General features: G+C 42.0%; 1 protein-coding gene across 2 annotated transcripts in view; it reads left to right on the top strand.

Moving 5' to 3' along the window:
• Positions 1 to 10025: 10025 nt before the first annotated feature.
• The window catches only part of LOC121584781 (transmembrane protein 132D-like), a 47258-nt gene continuing 35171 nt past the window's right edge, over positions 10026 to 22112 (top strand). For both annotated transcript variants that reach the window (XM_041900892.2, XM_041900891.2), the window contains exons 1-2: positions 10026 to 10548; positions 16725 to 17610. In XM_041900892.2, the coding sequence (XP_041756826.2) occupies positions 10476 to 10548; positions 16725 to 17610 (959 nt within the window). In that variant the 5' untranslated portion in view covers positions 10026 to 10475. The remainder of the gene's footprint in view (positions 10549 to 16724; positions 17611 to 22112) is intronic.

Below are 22112 nucleotides of genomic sequence, written 5' to 3'. Positions count from 1 at the left end.
GTGCTTTGCAACAGTTAACTTACAGCTGTTGTAAATATGCATAGATGTAGTACCTTATGTACTCGCCTATGGTTATTACTGGTTATTGTTGGTATGACCTTGTACAAAATCTAAATTACCTTAAATATATGCTTAGTTGCAGTCAAAACAGCTCATAAAGTCTGACAGTGGTATGAATACATGGTAGAACTCTAAAACAGAAGCCAGCTACCCTTTAATTTTACACATAGTGGTGTATTGGTGTGTGTTCTCCGTAAATGTTAAATACAGTGCATTCGGAAAGTATTCAGACCCCTTGACTTTTTCCACATTTTGTTACATTACAGCCTTATTCTAAAATGGATTAAATAAAATAAAATCCTCAGCAATCTATACACAATACCCCATAATGACTAAGTGAAAACAGGTTTTTAGAAATGTTTGCAAATGTATAAATAAATATAAACTGAAATATCATATTTACATAAGTATTCAGACCCTTTACTCAGTACTTTGTTGAAGCACCTTTGGCAGCGATTACAGCCTTGAGTCTTCTTGGGTATGACACTACAAGCTTGGCACACATATGTATCAGCCCCTTTGCTATGACACTCAAAATTGAGCTCAGGTGCATTCTGTTTCCATTGATCATCCTTCAGATGTTTCTACAACTTGATTGGAGTCCACCTGTGGTAAATTCAATTGATTGGACATTATTTGGAAAGGCACACACCTGTCAATATAAGGTCCCACAGTTGACAGTGCATGTCAGAGCAAAAACCAAGTCATGAGGTCGAAAGTATTGTCCGTAGAGCTCCAAGACAGGATTGTGTTGAGGCACAGATCTGGGGAAGGGTACCAAAAAATTTCTGCAGCACTGAAGATCCCCAAGAACACAGTGGCCTCCATCATTCTTAAATGGAAGATGTTTGGAACCACCAAGACTCTTCCTAGAGCTAGCCGCCCGGCCAAACTGAGCAATCGGGGGAGAAGGGCCTTAGTCAGGGAGGTGACCAAGAACCCGATGGTCAATCTGACAGAGCTCCAAAGATCCTCTGTGGAGATGGGAGAACCTTCCAGAAGGACAACCATCTCTGCAGCACTCCACCAACCAGGCCTTTATAATAGAGTGGCCAGACAGAAGCCACTCCTCAGTAAAAGGCACACGACAGCCTGTTTGGAGTTTGCCAAAAGGCACCTAAAGGACTCAGACCATGAGAAACAAGATTCTCTGGTCTGATGAAACCAAGATTGAACTCTTTGGCCTGAATGCCAAGCGTCACATCTGGAGGAAACCTGGCACCATCCCTACGGTGAAGCATGGTTATGGCAGCATCATGCTGTGGGGATGTTTTTCAGAGGCAGGGACTGGGAGACTAGTTAGGATCAAGGGAAAGATGAACGGAGCAAAGTACAGAGAGAGACTTGATGAAAGCCTGCTCCAGAATGGGGTGAAGGTTCACCTTCCAACAGGACAATGACCGTAAGCACACAGCCAAGACAACGCAGGAGTGGCTTCGCGACAAGTCTCTGAATGTCCTTGAGTGGCCCAGCCAGAGCCCGGACTTGAACCCGATTGAACATCTCTGGAGATACCTGAAAATAGCTGTGCAGCGAAGCTCCCCATCCAACCTGACAGAGCTTGTGAGGATCTGCGTAGAAGAATGGGAGAAACTCCCCAAATACAGGTGTGCCAAGCTTGTAGTGTCATACCCAAGAAGACTCGAGGCTGTAATCACTGCCAAAGGTGCTTCAACAAAGTATTGAGTAAAGGGTCTGAATACTTATGTAAATGTGATATTTCTGTTTTTTTTATTTATAAATTTGCACAAATTTCTAAAAACCTGTTTTTGTCTTGTCATTATGGGGGAAAAAAACAATTTAATCAATTTTAGAATAAGGCTGTAACGTAACAAAATGTGGAAAAAGTCAAGGGGTCTGAATACTTTCCGAATGCACTGTAAATACGAGAATTCCTATAATATCCTCCAATACTATATATATGCAACTTGTTATGGCATTTGGTTTAAAGTGACTTTAAGGATTTGGGCATGCTTTTTGAAGCATCCTGCCATAGGCCCTACCACTCCCATTGTTTCACTAGCAGCAATGCTAATGCTGGCTGTGGGATAAGTAAATAAGGAAAACATAGCCATAATTTTGGTAATTGTCTCTCAGGATCAATGGATGAATCACTTTTTGTCAATAAAATTAAGTATATTTCAAAATTTGGTGTACCACACCATTAAATGGCAGTCGTTTTTACTACATAAATATGACAAAATGAGTATTTACTTCAAAATTCTAAAAACTAAATGATACTACAATTAAATGATAGTTAATAGGCTTCCCCTGTAGCTCAGTTGGTAGAGCATGGCGCTTGCAACGTCAGGGTTGTGGGTTCTTTTCCCATGGGGGGCCAGTATGAAAACGTATGCGCTCACTAACTGTAAGTCGCTCTGGATAAGAGTGTCTGCTAAATGACGTAAATGTAAATCAGCTTTTTAGAACTTATGTAGATTGTACATTCGATAAAAGTTGCACATTATTTAAGGGAAACTTTTTTGTTTTCATTTGACAGAATATGCAAATGAACTGTAAACCTGTTGTACACTCCCTGTGATTTGTGTTGGGATAGAGAGAACACTAACATGGCATGTTGGGTTGAGCACCGAACCTCGAGTCCTGTTTAATCCCCTATCTCATAAATACAATATAACAGAACACTGTTGCCGCCTTGCGGGGCAGTAACACATTACCTGTGGGTATAGGCATAGGAGCTAATACCACAATTTGATCAACAGATTGGAGACACGGCCGAACATCACTTCATCCTCTGATCTTAGGGTCCCACTCATTCTGAGGGCGGGGGGATCAGTGTAGCGTCAGCTGTGCAAGCGCACTAGGCTTGTGGTAGAACAAATCTGTGTCCTGACTTCTCAGTAGATCAGTAATGAGAGAACACTTACAGTATCTTTGTCTGACCCCTGGCTGGAAACATCTGAGTCTTGGTATTGTAGTCCACAAAAGACATCATTCACTGGTGTTATGTTGTCAATGTGCTGACGAGGACGAGGACATGACCCCACTTGGCATTCACATGTAAACAACCTCTATATGAAGTCAGGAAAATTACACACTGCTACAATCAGGAACAGTTTGAAGAACCCTTTCCATGTAGAACCCTTTCCGCAGAGGGTGGAAAATGTACAGTAAAGGCATAACTTTCTCATGTTGTTTTTAAAGACAATGTTCCATTACATAAAAGATTAACCCACTGGGCACAAAGGGATTGGATCAACATTGTTTCCACGTAATTTCAACAACAACAAAAAATATTTTTCAACGTTGAATCAACATTTGGATTTGAAAGAAGTCATCAACGTAAAGGAATTTGTGGATTTGTTGTCTTTGATTCACCCAACCTTTAACCTAAATCCAATGACATCGTTGGTTTCACTTTGTTGGTTTCACTTCTTGTTGTGAATCAAAACTAGACTTTGAACTGACGTCTGTGCCCAGTGCCCAGTGCCTCAACAGGAAATGTCAGGAAATCAACAGCGAATCTATCTCCATGTTCAGCTTTCTGTCATTTTACTGGAGGGGTTGTACCACTTAAAAGCCTAAATTGTCTATCAAGAAAGCACAACACACATCCATACAATTTAAATATGTTTATAGATCGATGCCTCTTGCACAACCCACATACATATTTCAGTATTTTGGCTTTTGGGCCATATTTCCCCAAAAGCCAAAATACTGAAATATGTATGTGGGTTGTGCAAGAGGCATCGATCTATAAACATATTTAAATTGTAGTTAGCATTTTGCTTTAGTATGCACTGTTTCCAACAACCACATCTTCTGATTCATTATATATGCATTGAGCCCATCTTCTTGGACAGACTCAATAAGGGATGTGTGTGAGAGAGAAAAAGGCTTTCTCTGGCAGACTATCAGCTGTGTGTAGCCTTGTCCTCTCTGCCTTGGTGTGGATGATTTCTCTGTAGTCCAGGATTACCCCAGGGATTAGCAGCCCTGCCGGGCGGCACACTGGCAGCTCCCATCGATGGGAGAGATGACAGTTCCCATCATCATGTAGTCCCAACTCCAATCCCCGGTACACTGCGGCTTAAAATGAATCAACATCAGATTACATGGGCAGGACGGCAGGGGGAGAAGGAGTCACCCGTCACAAACACAGTGTAGATTAAGAAATTGAACAAGCTCTCTCCTCAGATCTCAGGGTGTGTACAACTAGACTAGAGGATGCGGACTGTCTTCTTATGGTCCAGTTTGGGTTAGTTCACAATCACATAGCTATAAGAAACCCCTACTGCAAGAGTAAAGGCTGCGTAAAAGAAAAAAAACATGCTAGAGTAAATATATAAGACTCATGATCATCTTCATATTCTGTATCGATGAAGCCACTCTGTATTTTTGATATATATGAGTTTGCCCAAAACAATACAGCCAAGGTAGGCACCCCTCTCTGTAGTCAGTGACAGGGATTGTTAATGTGTCTAGTCTCTGACATTGACATGAAAATGAGAGTTTCAACACTTGAACAAGATGCGTGGCAAGGCACTACCCAACATCAGCTACCTCCATCTGTCAAATAGAATAATGATATACTGTACATTGAAAACACATTGTTTCCCATGGCATCCACATCTATCAGCAGTTTATGGACCCTATTCTATTCCCACTCTGGCAGAGCTCTGCTGCTATAGCTTTGACATCCATCAATGACAATAGAACTCAACTAAGTTGCATTTCCTGAGGCACTGCTGTTTTCTCAAAGTTTTTTCTAAAGTGTTGCTTTTGTCTTATGCAATGGTGTGAGGTTGACCATGTGGTTGGATTTTAATAGGGAGCAGGCTTACGTAGTAGATGTGTTTTTTCTTGCCCAGAGTGAGGCTTTTATTTGAAAAGTGACGATAATAAGACAGCAAAACTGTTCAGGTATTTTCAAAGCAATATACAGGACAAAACACATAAGGGCAAACTGAACTGAATCAAATAAATTGAGCTCTATCAAAAGACAACCCAGGCTACAATAATGCCTGAACACCCGGCAGCATGCCAACCTTACCCTGACTCTCTCACAAACAAAGAAATGACAGGTTTTAAATAGGAATACCCACAATGCATTGGCTAATGAGAAACAGCCATATCATACAATGATCAATTACCATTCACAATGCACAAAATTAAATCTATAATTATTCAGCTCATAAACATAAATACATTTATACCGGCACACATCTCAATTAAGGTGTGAACCCATGTTTAGGCATAATTACAACTCGGGATATAAACATGTACGTCCCCACGGGAATAAGCTACTTCTGCTATACCCGTACACTGAATATACCATGCACTCAAAAACCTCTTCAATTAAGGAGGAAAACCAAGATAAGCATATACACTGAGAATACAAAACATTAAGAACTCCTACTCTTTCTATGACATAGACTGACTACGTGAATCCATGTGAAAGCTATGATCCCTTATCTATGTCACTTGTTAAGTCCACTTCAATCATTGTAGATGAAGGAGAGGAAGGACGGGTTAAAAAATTATTTTCAAGCCTTGAGACCAGTGCCGATTTTAGCATGTAAATCTTGGTGGGGCAAACTCAACATTCCCCCCCCACCCCCCCATCAATCTAACATAATTGCAAAAGGGTTTTCTAATGATCAATTAGCCTTTTAAAATGATAAACTTGGATTAGCAAACACAACGTGCCATTGGAACACAGGACTGATGGTTACTGATAATGGGCCTCTGTACGCCTATGTTGATATTCCATAAAAAACTGCCGTTTCCAGCTACAATAGCCATTTACAACATTAACAATGTCTACACTGTATTTCTGACCAATTTGATGTTATTTTAATGGACAAAAAATGTGCTTTTCTTTCGAAAACAAGGACATTTCTAAGTGACCCCAAACTTTTGAATGGTAGCGTATATATATATATATATATATATATATATATATATATAATTTTTTTGCTAAACAGGTGTTGAATGATGGGTCGCCACTGTTTGAGACAATTGAGACATGGATTGTGTATGTGTGCCATCAGAGGGTGAATGGGCAAGACAAAAAATGTACAGTGGGGAAAAAAAGTATTTAGTCAGCCACCAATTGTGCAAGTTCTCCCACTTAAAAAGATGAGAGAGGCCTGTAATTTTCATCATAGGTACACGTCAACTATGACAGACAAATTGAGATTTTTTTTCTCCAGAAAATCACATTGTAGGATTTTTTATGAATTTATTTGCAAATTATGGTTGAAAATAAGTATTTGGTCACCTACAAACAAGCAAGATTTCTGGCTCTCACAGACCTGTAACTTCTTCTTTAAGAGGCTCCTCTGTCCTCCACTCGTTACCTGTATTAATGGCACCTGTTTGAACTTGTTATCAGTATAAAAGACACCTGTCCACAACCTCAAATCAGAAATCAACTGTGGGAGCAATTATTAGGAAATTGAAGACATACAAGACCACTGATAATCTCCCTCGATCTGGGGCTCCACGCAAGATCTCACCCCGTGGGGTCAAAATGATCACAAGAACGGTGAGCAAAAATCTCAGAAACACACGGGGGGACCTAGTGAATGACCTGCAGAGAGCTGGGACCAAAGTAACAAAGCCTACCATCAGTAACACACTATGCCGCCAGGGACTCAAATCCTGCAGTGCCAGACGTGTCCCCCTGCTTAAGCCAGTACATGTCCAGGCCCGTCTGAAGTTTGCTAGAGTGCATTTGAATGATCCAGAAGAGGATTGGGAGAATGTCATATGGTCAGATGAAACCAAAATATAACTTTTTGGTAAAAACTCAACTCGTCGTGTTTGGAGGACAAAGAATGCTGAGTTGCATCCAAAGAACACCATACCTACTGTGAAGCATGGGGATGGAAACATCATGCTTTGGGGCTGTTTTTCTGCAAAGGGACCAGGACGACTGATCCGTGTAAAGGAAAGAATGAATGGGGCCATGTATCGTGAGATTTTGAGTGAAAACCTCCTTCCATCAGCAAGGGCATTGAAGATGAAACGTGGCTGGGTCTTTCAGCATGACAATGATCCCAAACACACCGCCCGGGCAACGAAGGAGTGGCTTCATAAGAAGCATTTCAAGGTCCTGGAGTGGCCTAGCCAGTCTCCAGATCTCAACCCCATAGAAAATCTTTGGAGGGAGTTGAAAGTCCGTGTTGCCCAGCGACAGCCCCAAAACATCACTGCTCTAGAGGAGATCTGCATGGAGGAATGGGCCAAAATACCAGCAACAGTGTGTGAAAACCTTGTGAAGACTTACAGAAAATGTTTGACCTGTGTCATTGCCAACAAAGGGTATATAACAAAGTATTGAGAAACTTTTGTTATTGACCAAATAATTATTTTCCGCCATAATTTGCAAATAAATTCATAAAAAATCCTACAATGTGATTTTCTGGATTTTGTTTTCTCATTTTGTCTGTCATAGTTGACGTGTACCTATGATGAAAATGACAGGCCTCTCTCATCTTTTTAAGTGGGAGAACTTGCACAATTGGTGGCTGACTAAATACTTTTTTCCCCCACTGTAAGTGCCTTTGAATGGGGTATGGTAGTAGGTGCCAGGCGCACCGATTTGTGTCAAGTACTGCAACGCTGCTGGGTTTTTCATGCTCAACAGTTTCCTGTGTGTATCAAGAATGGTCCACCACCCAAAGCACATCCGGCCAACTTGACACAACTGTGGGAAGCATTGGAGTCAACATAGACCAGAATCCCTGTGGAATGTTTTCGACACCTTGTAGAGTCCACGCCCCGACAAAATGAGGCTGTTCTGAGGGCAAAATGGGGTTCTCAATGTTGGGAAGGTGTTCTTAAAGTTTTGTACACTCAGTGCATGTTTCTTTAGCATAACCTTCACGATTTAATAGATAAACATGATCACATTTTCTGATCATCAAATGAACCAAAATAAGGAGTTATTTTAAAGGGAGACACACAACAATAGGTTCCAGTGCCAAACCAATTGCCAACGCTCCAAACTCAAACTCCTTATACATGTTTATTTTCTCTTTTACATTTGATTCTATCAACATATTGGGACCACACATCCATACAACTAATACATGTTCTTCTCATCCTAAACCATAAACCGTTTGTCATGTATTAGTTAGTCCCGTGTAGCTCAGTTGGTAGAGCATGGCGCTTGCAACGCCAGGGTTGTGGGTTTGATTCCCACGGGGGGCCAGTATGAAAATAAGATGTATGCACTCACTAACTGTAAGTCGCTCTGGATAAGAGCAACTGCTAAATGACTAAAATGTTAATGTATGGTCATTTATAATAGGTAAGATTAAGTGACATATGACAAGGGTCATCTCATTTCCGATGAGGATTTTTTTCATAGAAAACGTGTGGTGTGTGCGTGTGTCAGTGTGTATGTATTTGTTAGTGGTTGTGTGTTTTCAGAAGCTGAGAGTTTCTGAGAGTTGTGCGTAGTTAGCTTGTTCTCCATGGTGCAGCTTGGAGCAGGTAAAGAGGAGAGGATCTAAATGACCCTACGGCGCCACAGCACTACAGTAGCAGAGCCCAGGTCCCATCATACCACCCCCACACAGCTAATCACAGAGCTGCAGTGAGGGGAGAAGTGTAGCTCAGTGTAGCTTGTGGCATCTTCCCCCTGACCCTATCCTGTGAAGTCTGGTAAACAATTCATTAAGGATGAAGTGTATGTGTTTGTGTATGTGTTCCCTGGCATCTGCTTTGGATGCTTGACTTGAACAAGCCCCTCACTGCTCACAGGGTGCTCCAATACAGTGGAGTACAGCTGTACGCGACAGCAGTTACAGCAGTGTTGCAAACATCAGTACCTCTCATTGCACGAGCTTGCCAGTTTAGTGATGATAAAACAGTACAGGAGAGGTACCGAGTGCTTTTTAAGTTTTGTTCACTTTGTTGCATACCCTAACACAATACCTGCACACCCCGAGCACACTGTTTGTTGGGTTAACCCTCAGTCTAAAACTGTTGCCAATGCTTTAGGAGAATATCAACATTACTATGATTGACACAAATATTTAACTTCCATGCAGTATGGCATTGACCAGTCTTACTCTTGACAACTTTGCCCAAATCTAGAGTTCTCTGTATTCTAATGATATGACAACCCTTTTGAAAATGAGCTCCAAACACTGATCATTGCTGATGTAACTGACTGCAAGGAATATAGGGATGTAAATATACTCCAAATCCACCAACATACAGTCGAATAGTTTTATAATGCCTCATCTATAGCCATCAGGGGGCACTAGAATTCCACCTCTATAGCATTAACAATAATATGCCATTTAGCGGACGCTTTTATCCAAAGCGACTTAGTCATGCGTGCATACATTTTTTTGTGCATGGGTGGTCCCGGGGATCGAACCCATTACCTTGGCGTTACAAGCGCCGTGCTCTACCAGCTGAGCTACAGAGGACCAAAGTAGCCGTTCACAACAACATGGTTTAGCCTAATTTACCTAATGCATTTACAGATGAGCCAATCAGAGATGGAGAGCAACATGTCCACCATGCCCATCACATTCTTATTGCCCCACTTACAAAAGTTGATGACAGTTATGGCAATATGTCATGTTATATCCCACCCATATTCAAAACTGGAGAAGAAGAAAAATATCTCCCCTTATAATAATTGAACAAATAATTGGAGAAAAGTTCAATTCTTAAAGAGCACCCTCTACTCTAAAACCTACAATGCCCCAGGGATATTTTCAAAGCCCCAAATAAGTAATTTATGTTATTGTCTAACTATAATCGACTAATCACTGTAATTAGCAGCATGTACAGTAGCCAGGCTATTTGTGTACACCATCCTCAGTCCATCTATCTCCTTCTCATGCTAGATGTGAAATCCCAAATTATCATGGTATAGTGCTTAATTTACTGATGCTGTTAAATCCTGTCGCCACCGCACAGAACGTGCTCTGACCGCATGACAGACGATGACTTTAGTGCCCCAAGGACTGTGCACAAGGCAGTCGATGATCTGTGAATCTCACTGTACATTGCAGCGACGTCCCGACGATGGTCAAAGTTGGGTAGATGTTTGAGTCTGGGAGCTAATGCAAGGACTTCAAAATGAATCAGATGGAGTTGCTCGTATTCAGTACGGCGGCATAAGGGCTGAAGTTAATCAGGAAAACAAAGAAGAAACTAGGTTGATCGCAATCTGATCAAGGACTTGGACCGGACGTTTCCAAGCTCCTTACGCAGACCTTTTCTGACAGCTCAATGCATAGTTTATGTGACACACGGAGTGCACACGACAAGGCTGTATTATTCTTACAGGTGTGATTTTGTAGGCTAAACTAGGCAAGTTCTCTTCCTGGGTAGAAATGAATGAAGTATACCCCTCTTCACTTTGTTGAAACTTCGAGCCTGGGAATTTACATGGAATAAAGTGACAGTCTGATGCCAAAATGAGTATTTACTCTCATATCTGGAGGATTTTACAGATATTCATAGCGACGATTGTCACAGTTGTCACGCAAGGTATGTACCATCATTTCGTTTTTGTTAAAATGAGCCTGAGTGACAATCTGCATATTCTATTCTATTCTACATGTATGTTTTTGTTTGGTACATATTTCATTGCAGACTCTTTATGCTGTTGAAATAGTCTAAATTAGTATTTAGGTTTATTTGTATTCCATTAGATAATGTGTAACAAGCTAGTTGATTTGTGTCTCTTTATATGATCAATGAACTGATATGAGATAGACAGTATACCCATGTGGTTCAAAATGTATTTAACTTGTTATAGTTTCCTCTGAAATGGTATGCCATACTTTTATGACTACAATATGCATACTGCCATCAGTCAATTGGCTTTGCAACATAGTTACAGACTGCAATTTCACCATGATAACTGATCATTGTGGTCAACAGCCCTTATAGGACTTAAGAAGTCCCATTTGTCCAGTGAATAAGACTATGGCTTGAAATGAGTGGGGCCAGTCCAGTGGAGGTGCCACTCAGTTTTGTGAGAATACAGGTATACAGGTAAGCCAAGGAGGTCCACCTTAGTCTAATTACTCCAAAGAGCATGTTAAGACTAATCAATCTTATTTAGAGTTGATTTTTATTTAGGGTTTATGTTATCGAGTGTGAGTGGTGATGTAACTTGCATTTAGTTTAGCAAACCTTATAAGGATGAATCTATGTGTTTGATGCTGTACTGTGTACCAGTACTTTATGGGACCTTTGGCACAGTCATTAAGTTCCACTAATGAAATGGACACACATTTTAAAATTAATTTTCATTCTCTTAGTTTAGTCTCAGTGTGCAGCAGAGCTGAAAATGAGTTTTAGTGCATATTACCAGAAGTCCAGAACACGTTATTGTGCGCATTCACATCACCTCAATAATTAAATGGACAGGACCCTTTGGACTTTAATTAAAAACCCAGCAAATATTCCAAATCACAAAGGCATTTGCTGAAAAGCTTTTAACTGCCTCAAAGACGGCTATTTCCAGGCAACTTGGCTTTCCTGAATTATAATAAACAGACTGGATAAAGAGATAATAAAAAGGGAGAAATCCTGATAAAAGCAGCTTTAAGAGTCTCATTGGATATAGCAATCCCTACCAATCCCCACACAGGCCTAAGCATCTCCCTCCCTCCTCCTCCTCCTCCTCCTCCTCCTCCTCCTCCTCCTCCTCCTCCTCCTCCTCCTCCTCATCCTCTCCCTTTCTGTACACATATGATCAGTGTTCTATCTCATTTTTATGTGTATGTAGCAGTTGCAGGGATATAGGGTATTTTCAATGAGTAAACCACAATTTCTATTAGGAGAGATTTGTCCCTAAAATGATTAGGTCATGCCTGACTTTTCCTCTGGGGAGAGGACACAGCCAATATGGAAGCAAACAATGTCTTGACCTACAAACACAGGCTCTATTCAACACATCAAGTGGAATAAGTGAGACATCTGTGTCATGTCTCTGTCATGCCATTTGAAGTCAGATCACGTACAGGCTGTTCTTCAAATATAGAAACATTCCATTATAGCACATTAGAATGCATGGAGTTAAACTGTTACTGTTCTTTCACACAACATGCAGCATAGGCCAGGTATGTTTGGTTTGTGGCAACCTAAATCAGTGGGTTCCATCAAGACAAACTCAAGTTGAATAGCTGGTCAGAGCGTGATAGATAATTCTGTATTAAAAGAGACATTGACCTGTATACTTGTTGGTCTCAATCTAATGCTGCTGAAAATAGCATAGAATGACAGCATGGGTAATCTTATTTCCTGGTAACAAATAGCCTACTGTAATTGCACAGTAGCCTACAGTAAGTAGAGAGCTTATACTCTTAAGTGAGCAGTGCGGTGCTGTCCAGACATTGGTCAGCTGACAGCTTTACCACTACTGGGAACAATGCCAAGCAGACCTACATACACTTATAACCATGCCATTAATTATCTTTTGCCTCAGTCTCCTAGCAGCCTTAATTGTTTGACTGTGTCCAGTGATCCTAATGGTACTGTAGCCCTGTTGTTACCCCCAACTTTAGAACATAGGGCCCTATGTAGTCCTGTCCTGCTCCCTGTTCCTTGTGTTCTAATGCTTTGATTATTTGCTGTATCTAACAGGCCCACAAGTAGTGACTTATTCTGAGAAAAGGGACCTGAAGATTATGTTTAAAGGTCGCCTCAGTCTTGTTTAATCAGATCTGAAAATCTCTCTCTCTCTCTCTCTCTCTCTCTCTCTCTCTCTCTCTCTCTCTCTCTCTCTCTCTCTCCTTGTTTCATATCTAATATACTATATTTAAATTGCTTAATGCAATTGCAGTTGCATATTCAAAAAAAATATAGACTATCCCACTGTACAAATGTAACCTATACACATATATTTTAATTTGGAATCAACTGGAGAATTTCCCCCCAAGTCAATTTGTAAAATAGATTTGATTAACAGCATATTATGTTGTGCTCTGCATATGGTTTCGGTTGTGCATTGGATGTCTCATAGCAGGGTGGGGTAACTTTGAGCAATTTTATCTCCTAAATGTTTTGGCATTCAGGTCCAAAAAGTCACTTTCTGACCACTTCTACCATGGGCAAACATGTATTGAAAGTTTGGTTCAAATCAAAAGGGGTGCAGTCAAAAAGTGATTGAAATGATTTAGAACGACCCAAGAGGGAAAACAACAATGTCAATGGAGACAAGTGAATTTCTGCAGACCAGAACAGATATTGTTCTTCTGGACAGGAAAATAGAAAAGTCAAAGATGTCGGTCTCCAAGTTGGGTGATTGGAGCAGCTATGTGCTGAAACAGCTGGTGGAGGGATTTGGCCTCTTCTTTATCAGCTGGATGCAAAGCGTTTATCATGGAGAGAGAGGACATACAGTACATATAGGCACAGCATATACTATAGCTTCCCTACACAATGGAGAATCAGTGATTATTGTCACAGCAAATGCTACTATTAACATACAGTATATACTCACTAGTGCATCATTTGCATTGAGCACCATTTTACTACCCCCCTTAGATTTCAGAGCTAACTCAAGTGTTCTTAAATACCTTGAGGAGCACAGATGAACTGAACTTGAGAGAGATATAATAGCATGTGATGTTATGTGTTGCCACAGTTGCAGCACATCTCCCTCCTGCAGAGATGCCGAAGCAGAAAACACCCAGTGAGTGTTTATTCACAGCGGTGGGAGATGCTGTCAGCTCTGGTATTAAACAGCACATCTATCAGTGGCCACTGGTGGAGCTAAGGGGGAGACAGCTCCTTCCCCAGCCCAGGAAGATGATCGAGATGTCTGTGTGGGAAAAATAAGAAGATCCATTTGTGTTTCTCTTTGGGGGGGTCACTCCGTAGACATGGCTCCGTTGTGACACACAAACTGTTTCCCTGACTGTGTAAAGCTCTCCAACCAGTCTCTGTCCCAGGTGTCTGCGTGGCGATAAAAGCAGGTGAAGGAGGGATGATGTAGAGACCTGTCACACGCCACAGACCCTGAGGGACAAGACCTAGTTAGATTTACAAAAAGCTCCAAGCCCTCCTCCTCCTCCTTCTCCTCAGGAAAAACAACCATCAACAATCCAGTGACAGATGTGTCATTCTCTCTGGCATCTTTTGTCATAATTTGACAAATAGAACTGAAACGTGTGTCACTACACATGCAGATAACATTATAGGAAAGGAAGATCATGGCCATTTTGGGGGGGAATCTCAGTAAACTCTGTGAGAAGGACACGTTTATCACAGTTATAAGATCAACAGTAGTTGTCAAGAGGGACATTATTGATTATAGCTACAAATAGTTGACTCATCACTGGCGCATAACATTGACATTTACATTTACGTCATTTAGCAGACGCTCTTATCCAGAGCGACTTACAAATTGGTGCATTCACCCTATAGCCAGTGGGATAACTACTTTCCCCCAAAAAAAATTTAGGGGGGGGGGGGGTAGAAGGATTACTTTATCCTATCCCAGGTATTCCTTAAAGAGGTGGGGTTTCAAATGTCTCCGAAAGGTGGTGAGTGACTCCGCTGTCCTGGCGTCGTGAGGGAGCTTGTTCCACCATTGGGGTGCCAGAGCAGCGAACAGTTTTGACTGGGCTGAGCGGGAACTATGCTTCCGCAGAGGAAGGGGAGCCAGCAGGCCAGAGGTGGATGAACGCAGTGCCCTCGTTTGGGTGTAGGGACTGATCAGAGCCTGAAGGTACGGAGGTGCCGTTCCCCTCACAGCTCCATAGGCAAGCACCATGGTCTTGTAACAGATGCGAGCTTCAACTGGAAGCCAGTTGAGTGTGCGGAGGAGCGGGGTGACGTGAGAGAACTTGGGAAGGTTGAACACCAGACGGGCTGCGGCATTCTGGATGAGTTGTAGGGGTTTAATGGCACAGGCAGGGAGCCCAGCCAACAGCGAGTTGCAGTAATCCAGACGGGAGATGACAAGTCCCTGCATAAGATACATGCATTGTGTATTCTTAGTTCATCATAGTTCATGATGAATAAAATCACATTACATTACAGGGCTCAGAGGCTAGTCTTTGGATGAGGTTGTCCTCTGGGCAGAACAGAATGTGGCCATTTTTCATGAACAAGCAACTGATTTTATTTTGTGTCATTATACTGCAAAATCAAGCTAATAGTCTACACTTAAGAGGAGAATAGACTCTGTTTCATTCTTTTTTAACAGACAGTTTATTAGCAAAGCCAGAGTGCTGTTGAGTGCCATTGAGTATGAGATAATCTCAGGTAATGAGCACATACCAGGCTGCTTCTCTCTCTCTCTCTCTCTCTCTCTCTCTCTCTCTCTCTCTCTCTCTCCCTCGCTCTCGCTCTCGCTCTCGCTCTCGCTCTCGCTCTCGCTCTCGCTCTCTCTCTCTCGCTCTCTCTCTCTCACTCTCTCTCTCTCACCCACCAAGTAGGCCAATTAGCCTCCTATTGACAGTGCAGCCTCAGGTCAGCAGCCATAATCTGTGTAATCTATCAAAATGGGGGCAAATGAGAGTGGATGCGGGCCTGCGGACCTGTGCCTCAGTTCACTTCAGAGAGACAGTTGTGTCGTACCCCTCATGCTTTTATGCCGGATCAGAGGGCTCTAATGCTGTTGTCTCCCTCGACACCCTCACGCTACTCCAAACACACACAAAATGAACATGCTGCCCTGTGTAGGACCAGATCAGCTTCCACCTAGGCAGGTCAAGTTGTTTTCAGGCATACAAGTCAATATAGCAGGAATTATGTCATTTACAGGAAGTAATCCCATTTAATGAATCTGTCATACAGAAAAATCTGCCAATAAATATTTTTTTCTGTTTTCATGCATGTCATCGGATCAATGCAGATGTTATTGCTTGCTACTTTGCCTTTTGGTTTTACATAAATGTTTTGATCTGAAAGGAGAGGGTTACGATGTAAATCAAGTCACTTGTGAAAACTGTAATTCCAGTTGATTGTGAAAAGCATGTCATTCAAGTATGGCCTCCCTGTGACCTCCTTCACCAAACTGTACTCACTGACCAATAACCAAGTGTTTATGACAGGTAGTCCGTCCCCCACTTTGGCCATTTTCACTAGAAATCACTCTCATTTGGGAATGGGATTGACTTGATCTGGATGATGGATGATATCAAGGCAATGGAGTCTGTTCTGCTGCTGTCCCACCAGTGCTCCGGTGCCACTGCATCACGCACAGTAATACACTTAGCTGCTCCTGCTATGATTTCTAATATAAAGGCCCTCTTGTATACTATGGGAATTTAAAGATTAAGTAAATTGTCATTTGAATGATGATGTCCCATCCAGTTGATCAGCTTGCCTCAAGTCTAGTTCCTGGAAATCTCTGGATGATTTCTTTTTTGCAATTCTTGTTCAACCAATATTTTATTGGGATATCTTTGTACTCAGATACTTATTATGATTTTATACTTAATGATTTAGGCCAGCTATTATTCCTGACCCTTGATATAACCATGAAACAATGGACCCTGTTATAAAACTCCTGACCCTGATTGTGGTAAGTAGCCCAGAGTTTAGAGAAACTGACCAGTAGCCGGAAGGTTGTTAATGCCGGGCCGTAGGCTATTAGGACAGGTTAAGGGTGACTCACTAGAACATTAATTTCCTCTACATGTCGTCAAAACAACACTGTCTGTTAACCTAAGGGTAATGTTTTGTCTCTTACTTTCCCACAGAGTTGGACAGTCGGGAGATGTCAGACAACACTAAGAGCTCTCTGCCATTCCCTGTGTTTCTTCCAGTCAACTACCAGGTGCAAGACGCAGATTACTTCTTCCTGAAGGAGGCCGGTCAGGACATCATGAGGAACTCCAGCATGCAGACACAGACACAGCCATTTGTCATCCTGAGAGCCAGCCGGCCGCCTGCTGTCAACGCCAGCTATGGGCCCCTGTCCACAGAGCAGCCTGTCCCTCTAGACCTGGTCCAGTCTGTGCAGCTGTTCCGGGCCCCGGGGGTGTTCACCTACAACTGGAAGGTCCAGTCCTTTGTGCTGACTCCCCGGGTCTACTCCTCCATGCCCAAGGTGCGGGTGTTGTTCTATGTGGCTGGGAGGGACTGGGACAGAGGAGCAGAGGGGCTAAAGGATGAGTTGCCCTGTGTGACGGTGTTTGCCTTCTGGCAGACCCAGGAGGTGAGGGGCTCCTGTGCCCTTGGAGGTCAGAGGGGCACCTGCATGGCTGAGCTGGATACTGTAGCCAGCTGGTTCAGTCCCGCAGCAGAGAGCTCTAGCCGGGAGAGGCTGGACCCAACAGAGGGCAACACAGTAGAGCTGTACTACCAGGCCCGACCTAGTGCATATGGGAAGTGCAGGGAGGGGGATGGGGGTCGCTGGGGCAGCTCAGAGCAGCAGCAGGCTGAGTACGTCCCTGTGACTCCCATGCAGAGGATCGGCAGTGTGCGCCTCCTTCAGGTGCCCAAGGGAGCTTCATCTCTGTCTCAACTCAAGCTGGGAAAGGCTGTTGTCATCCAGACTTCCTCCAAACCCCTGAAGAAGACAGATATCGCCACTTTCTACATCCTCATGGCCAGCTCCTCCTCCCTAGAGAACTTCACTCTGCGGTGAGTTTCAGATGTCATGTTTGACGTTTTCACTCATACTTAACTTTGACTTTTTCATTATGTCAAGTCACTTATTATAAAACAATTAGTTATCTTGAATATTCATAATTCCAAATGCAAATGCAGTTGTTTTCACATTAAATAAAGCAAAAACTATAGTGGAGTGCTTATCAGACCAATAACTGTCCTGCAGCACACTTTGGTTATAATTGGTTAATAACAGTTAACTCTATTTGCTGAAGTACTGCCAATGTATTGCACAGTAGCCTTACTTATCTACTAGATTTAGCGACACGTGCCCAAACCCTATCCGTTAGAAATAAGGGAATATTGGGGGGAAATTAGATTTTAAGTGGATTAAAGCATTTCTCTGAAAATATGATAGATTTTAGCATTCTTACAGGGAATTGAGGTCTGTGCTAGTGGAGAGTTATGATATTCAGAGCTATTTCAACTTCCCATGCAGTCATCAAGCGTCTCTGTGTCACTGTGATGGAGATAAAGCGTGCTCACATGTAGCTTTCTAGTGGCTCATTATCTGACTGATGTAAAAAGGTTTACATACAGTGTGCTGTGCATCTTAGTATAATGACTGCATATCTATATAGTGGTGATTACAGGCAAAGCCCAATTTCATAATTTCAAGGCTGTGCTCATTCATTATGTTAAATGTCCTGGTTGTACTCGAGGACAGAGCACCTGCACACTACAGAGCTTCAACATCATAGTGTGACAGCCACGCATGTAGGGTTTATATCCATACTGCTGAGAATATTTGTCTGACTAGTATTTTTCTCCGCTCATACAGGAGTAAAAAAGGCCTAGTGCACTAATTTGTTGGGGAAAAATATTTGATTTAGATTTATCAGGGGGTGCTGCAGCACCATCAGCACCCCTACTTCCCACGGCTATGTTAACACAGCTGCCTGACCCTATTAATTCTTTACACTAGGCATTATAAAGATAACTTATGGTTTCAAGGACTCTCAGGGCCGAGGTCGTCACTATTTGTGATGAATAAGGATGATGTGGCCTCTCTCTAGTTCCCTGGTTTATCATATTAGATTGAGGTGTTTCTGACAGCATTTTCATAGGCTTGCTTATGGTATAGAGTGTTGCGCAGTATAAATGATCTCCACACAGCCCTCAATATCTCCACATCATCCTTATTCACAGCCAAACCCCTCCCTAGACCAAACAGAAATGTATTTTCACTGATGAAAACATAGCTATCTTTGTCAAGGGTTGCTTTCAACACAGACAGGTGGAGATTTACGTTGTCTTGATTAGAGATAGTACTTTTTCTACTGCTACAATATTTCCTCCACACTACTTACTGTATGTGGTGAATGGCGGCCATGTCAGGGGATCCAACATCTATTTTCTCAATATGTCACAATCATTTATTTGTCTTGCATGTATTCTGGAGTTTATTTGATGGTATCAGGAGTAAATGTTTGCTAATGTCCCCACTTTGGAAATTGCCTTTTGTTTTTATGATATACACTACATGGCCAAAAGTATATGGACACCTGCTCGTCTCATTCCAAAATCATGGGCATTAATATGGAGTTGGTCCCCCCTTTGTTGCTATAACAGCCTCCACTCTTCTGGGAAGGCTTTCCACTAGATGTTGGAACATTGCTGCGGGGACTTGCTTTCATTCAGCCACACGAGCATTGGTGAGGTTGGGCACTGATGTTGGGCGATTAGACCTGGCTCGCAGTCGGCATTCCAATTCACCCCAAAGGTTTTCGATAGGTTGAGGTCAGGGCTCTATGCAGGCCAGTCCAATTCTTCCACACTGATCTCGACAAACCATTTCTGTATGGACCTCGCTTTGTGCACGGGGGCATTGTCATGCTGAAACAGGAAAGGGCCTTCCCCAAACTGTTGCCACAAAGTTGGAAGCACAGAATCGTCTAGAATGTAATTGTATGCTGTAGCATTAATATTTCCCTTCACTGGAACTAAGGGGCCTTGCCTGAACCATGAAAAACATCCCCATACCATTATTCCTCCTCCACCAAACTGTACAGTTGGCACTGTGCATTGGGGCAGGTAGTGTTCTCCTGGCATCCGCCAAACCCAGATTTGTCCGTTGGACTGCCAGATGGTGAAACGTGATTCATCACTCCAGAGAACGCATTTCTACTGCTCCAGTCGGACTCTGTTCACACCCTACAGGTTCCCCAGCCTCCCTCACATTCACAGGGGCCTTATATGTTCTGTAGTTGGGCTTCATTAGGCTGAAAAGGGGATGGCCCAAAAAGCAGGCCTATGCATTATTCAGCTGACCCTTAATTTAGCCAGATGGGAATGGTGCCTGGAGATGTCCAATATTAAGTCAGTCAGTGGTGAGCGTGGCATGGATGCACCTCACTTCCTATTAGAGAATCTCAAATGAAGGCCAAAGTAGAGATGGAAGGTGTAGCTGTAGGAGTTGGTCTCTCCCTCACCTTCAGTAGGTCCCTGTGCACGTACAATGTTGCTATTCCCAGAGCACACTGACAGGAACATGCACTGTTCTGATTTAATGCTTTAGGTGAGATTTCTTAGAGTCAACAGTTGGTAGAGCATGGCGCTTGCAACACCAGGGTTGTGGGTTCCCATGGGGACCAGTACGAAGAAGTATGAACATGTATACAATAATGGAAATCACTCTTTGCCAAAGCTGGGGAACAATAGTATGTTAAGAGGGGGAGAAGAAAACGGAGGAAAAAAAGGAGAAGGAAAAGGAAAAATGTAGTGTTCTTCTTCATATCATTTATTATGATAAGCTGAAAAACAATGAAAATTGTGTTTTTTCCTGTATTTGAGGAAGGGGAAGAGTGGACCTCAAGGTCCCCAGTTCAAATCCTGCCTCAGCCAGAAAAAACATTTCTAAACAACCACTATAGTCTCCAAAAGTTTTTTTTTTCTTCTTCACATTGGTGAATTTGAGATCACCTGAGTTAATGGAACGATTATGGTAGCATAATCATAACATATAGAAGTGTTGTCCTAATGAGGTTGGTTTATTACTGTACTATACACCCATTACCTTGTTTATATACACCCATTACCTTGTTTATGCAATGAGTATCAGTTATCTGTTGCGGTTTCTTGTGGACTGCATATTACCTGATATAATTATAAATACACCACATCCCACTGGGCACAGATGTCAATTAAACGTCTATTCGACATTGGTTCAATGTAATTTAATTGAAATGATGTGGAAACAACGTTGATTCAACCAGTGTGTGCCCAGTGGGATATATGACAATTTACTCTGAGAGACATATATTTTAGTCATTAAAAGTGTAGAATGATTGACCTACAATTAAAAGTCATTCCAAAAAATTATTGAAATATATAAACATGTTTATTAATGACAAATGTGAAACGTTACACGCACAAACACACACATAGCCCCTAGGGGCCCAAGGTAATGAGTAGGTATGGCAACTGACTGATTCTGAGTGAATAACACAACAGGATCCAAACATATGACAACATCCATACAAACAGAGGACAAAACTCCACCTGAACGTTCTAGGTTTCGATTCAATCAGATTAGCGTTGGTCGACACTCGCGTAGCATTTTTTGGGTGGAACTGCGTTAGAGCTGTCAAATCTACTAATCTATATGCGGCTCCTTGTGTTACCTTATCGCCTACACTGCCTTTGGATGCAACGAAATCACCCAATTTTATATCCGACAAATCCTATGCAGCCACGTTAGAAGTTCCTGCAGCCACGTTACAAGTTCAAACACTTGAATGCATGATGTTCTATTGTAGGCTATAGACAGTGGTGGAAAAACTTGAGTAAAAGTAAAGAGTAAAAGTGAAAGTCACCCAGTAAAATACGACTTGAGTAAAAGTCTAAAAGTATTTGGTTTTAAATATACTTAAGTATCAAAAGTAAATGTAATTGCTAAAATATACTTAAGTATCATAAGTAAAAGTATAAATCATTTCAAATTCCTTATATTAAGCAAACCAGACTGCACCATTTTCTTGTTTTAAAAATGTACTGATAGCCAGGGGCACACTCCAACACTCAGACATCATTTACAAATGAAGCATTTGTGTTTAGTGAGTCCGCCAGATCAGAGGCAGTAGGGATGACCAGGGATGATCTCTTGAATACGTGCGTGAATTTGACCATTTTCCTGTCCTGCTAAGCATTCAAAATGTAACGAATACTTTTGGGTGTAAGGGGAAATGTATGGAGTAAAAAGTACATCATTTTCTTGAGGAATCTAGTGAAGTAAAAGTAAAAGTTGTCAAAAATATAAATAGTAAAGTACAGGTACCCCCCAAAAAGCAACTTAAGTAGTACTTTAAAGTATTTTTACTTAAGTAGTTTACCCCACTGGCTATAGGCCCTACTCCCGATTAGACTGATAGGCTTTAAATCCCCCCATTCAAATTAACATGAAAATGATGCAGTATTCTACACTTTCTATCGGCGTTCTGAACTTCTAACGCAGTAGGGATAATAACCCACTGGGC

This window comes from Coregonus clupeaformis, chromosome 16 (genome assembly GCF_020615455.1).
Source record: "Coregonus clupeaformis isolate EN_2021a chromosome 16, ASM2061545v1, whole genome shotgun sequence".
Lineage (NCBI taxonomy): Eukaryota > Metazoa > Chordata > Actinopteri > Salmoniformes > Salmonidae > Coregonus > Coregonus clupeaformis.
Note: the sequence above shows the minus strand (reverse complement) of the source record. Positions and strands in the feature narration are given on the sequence as shown.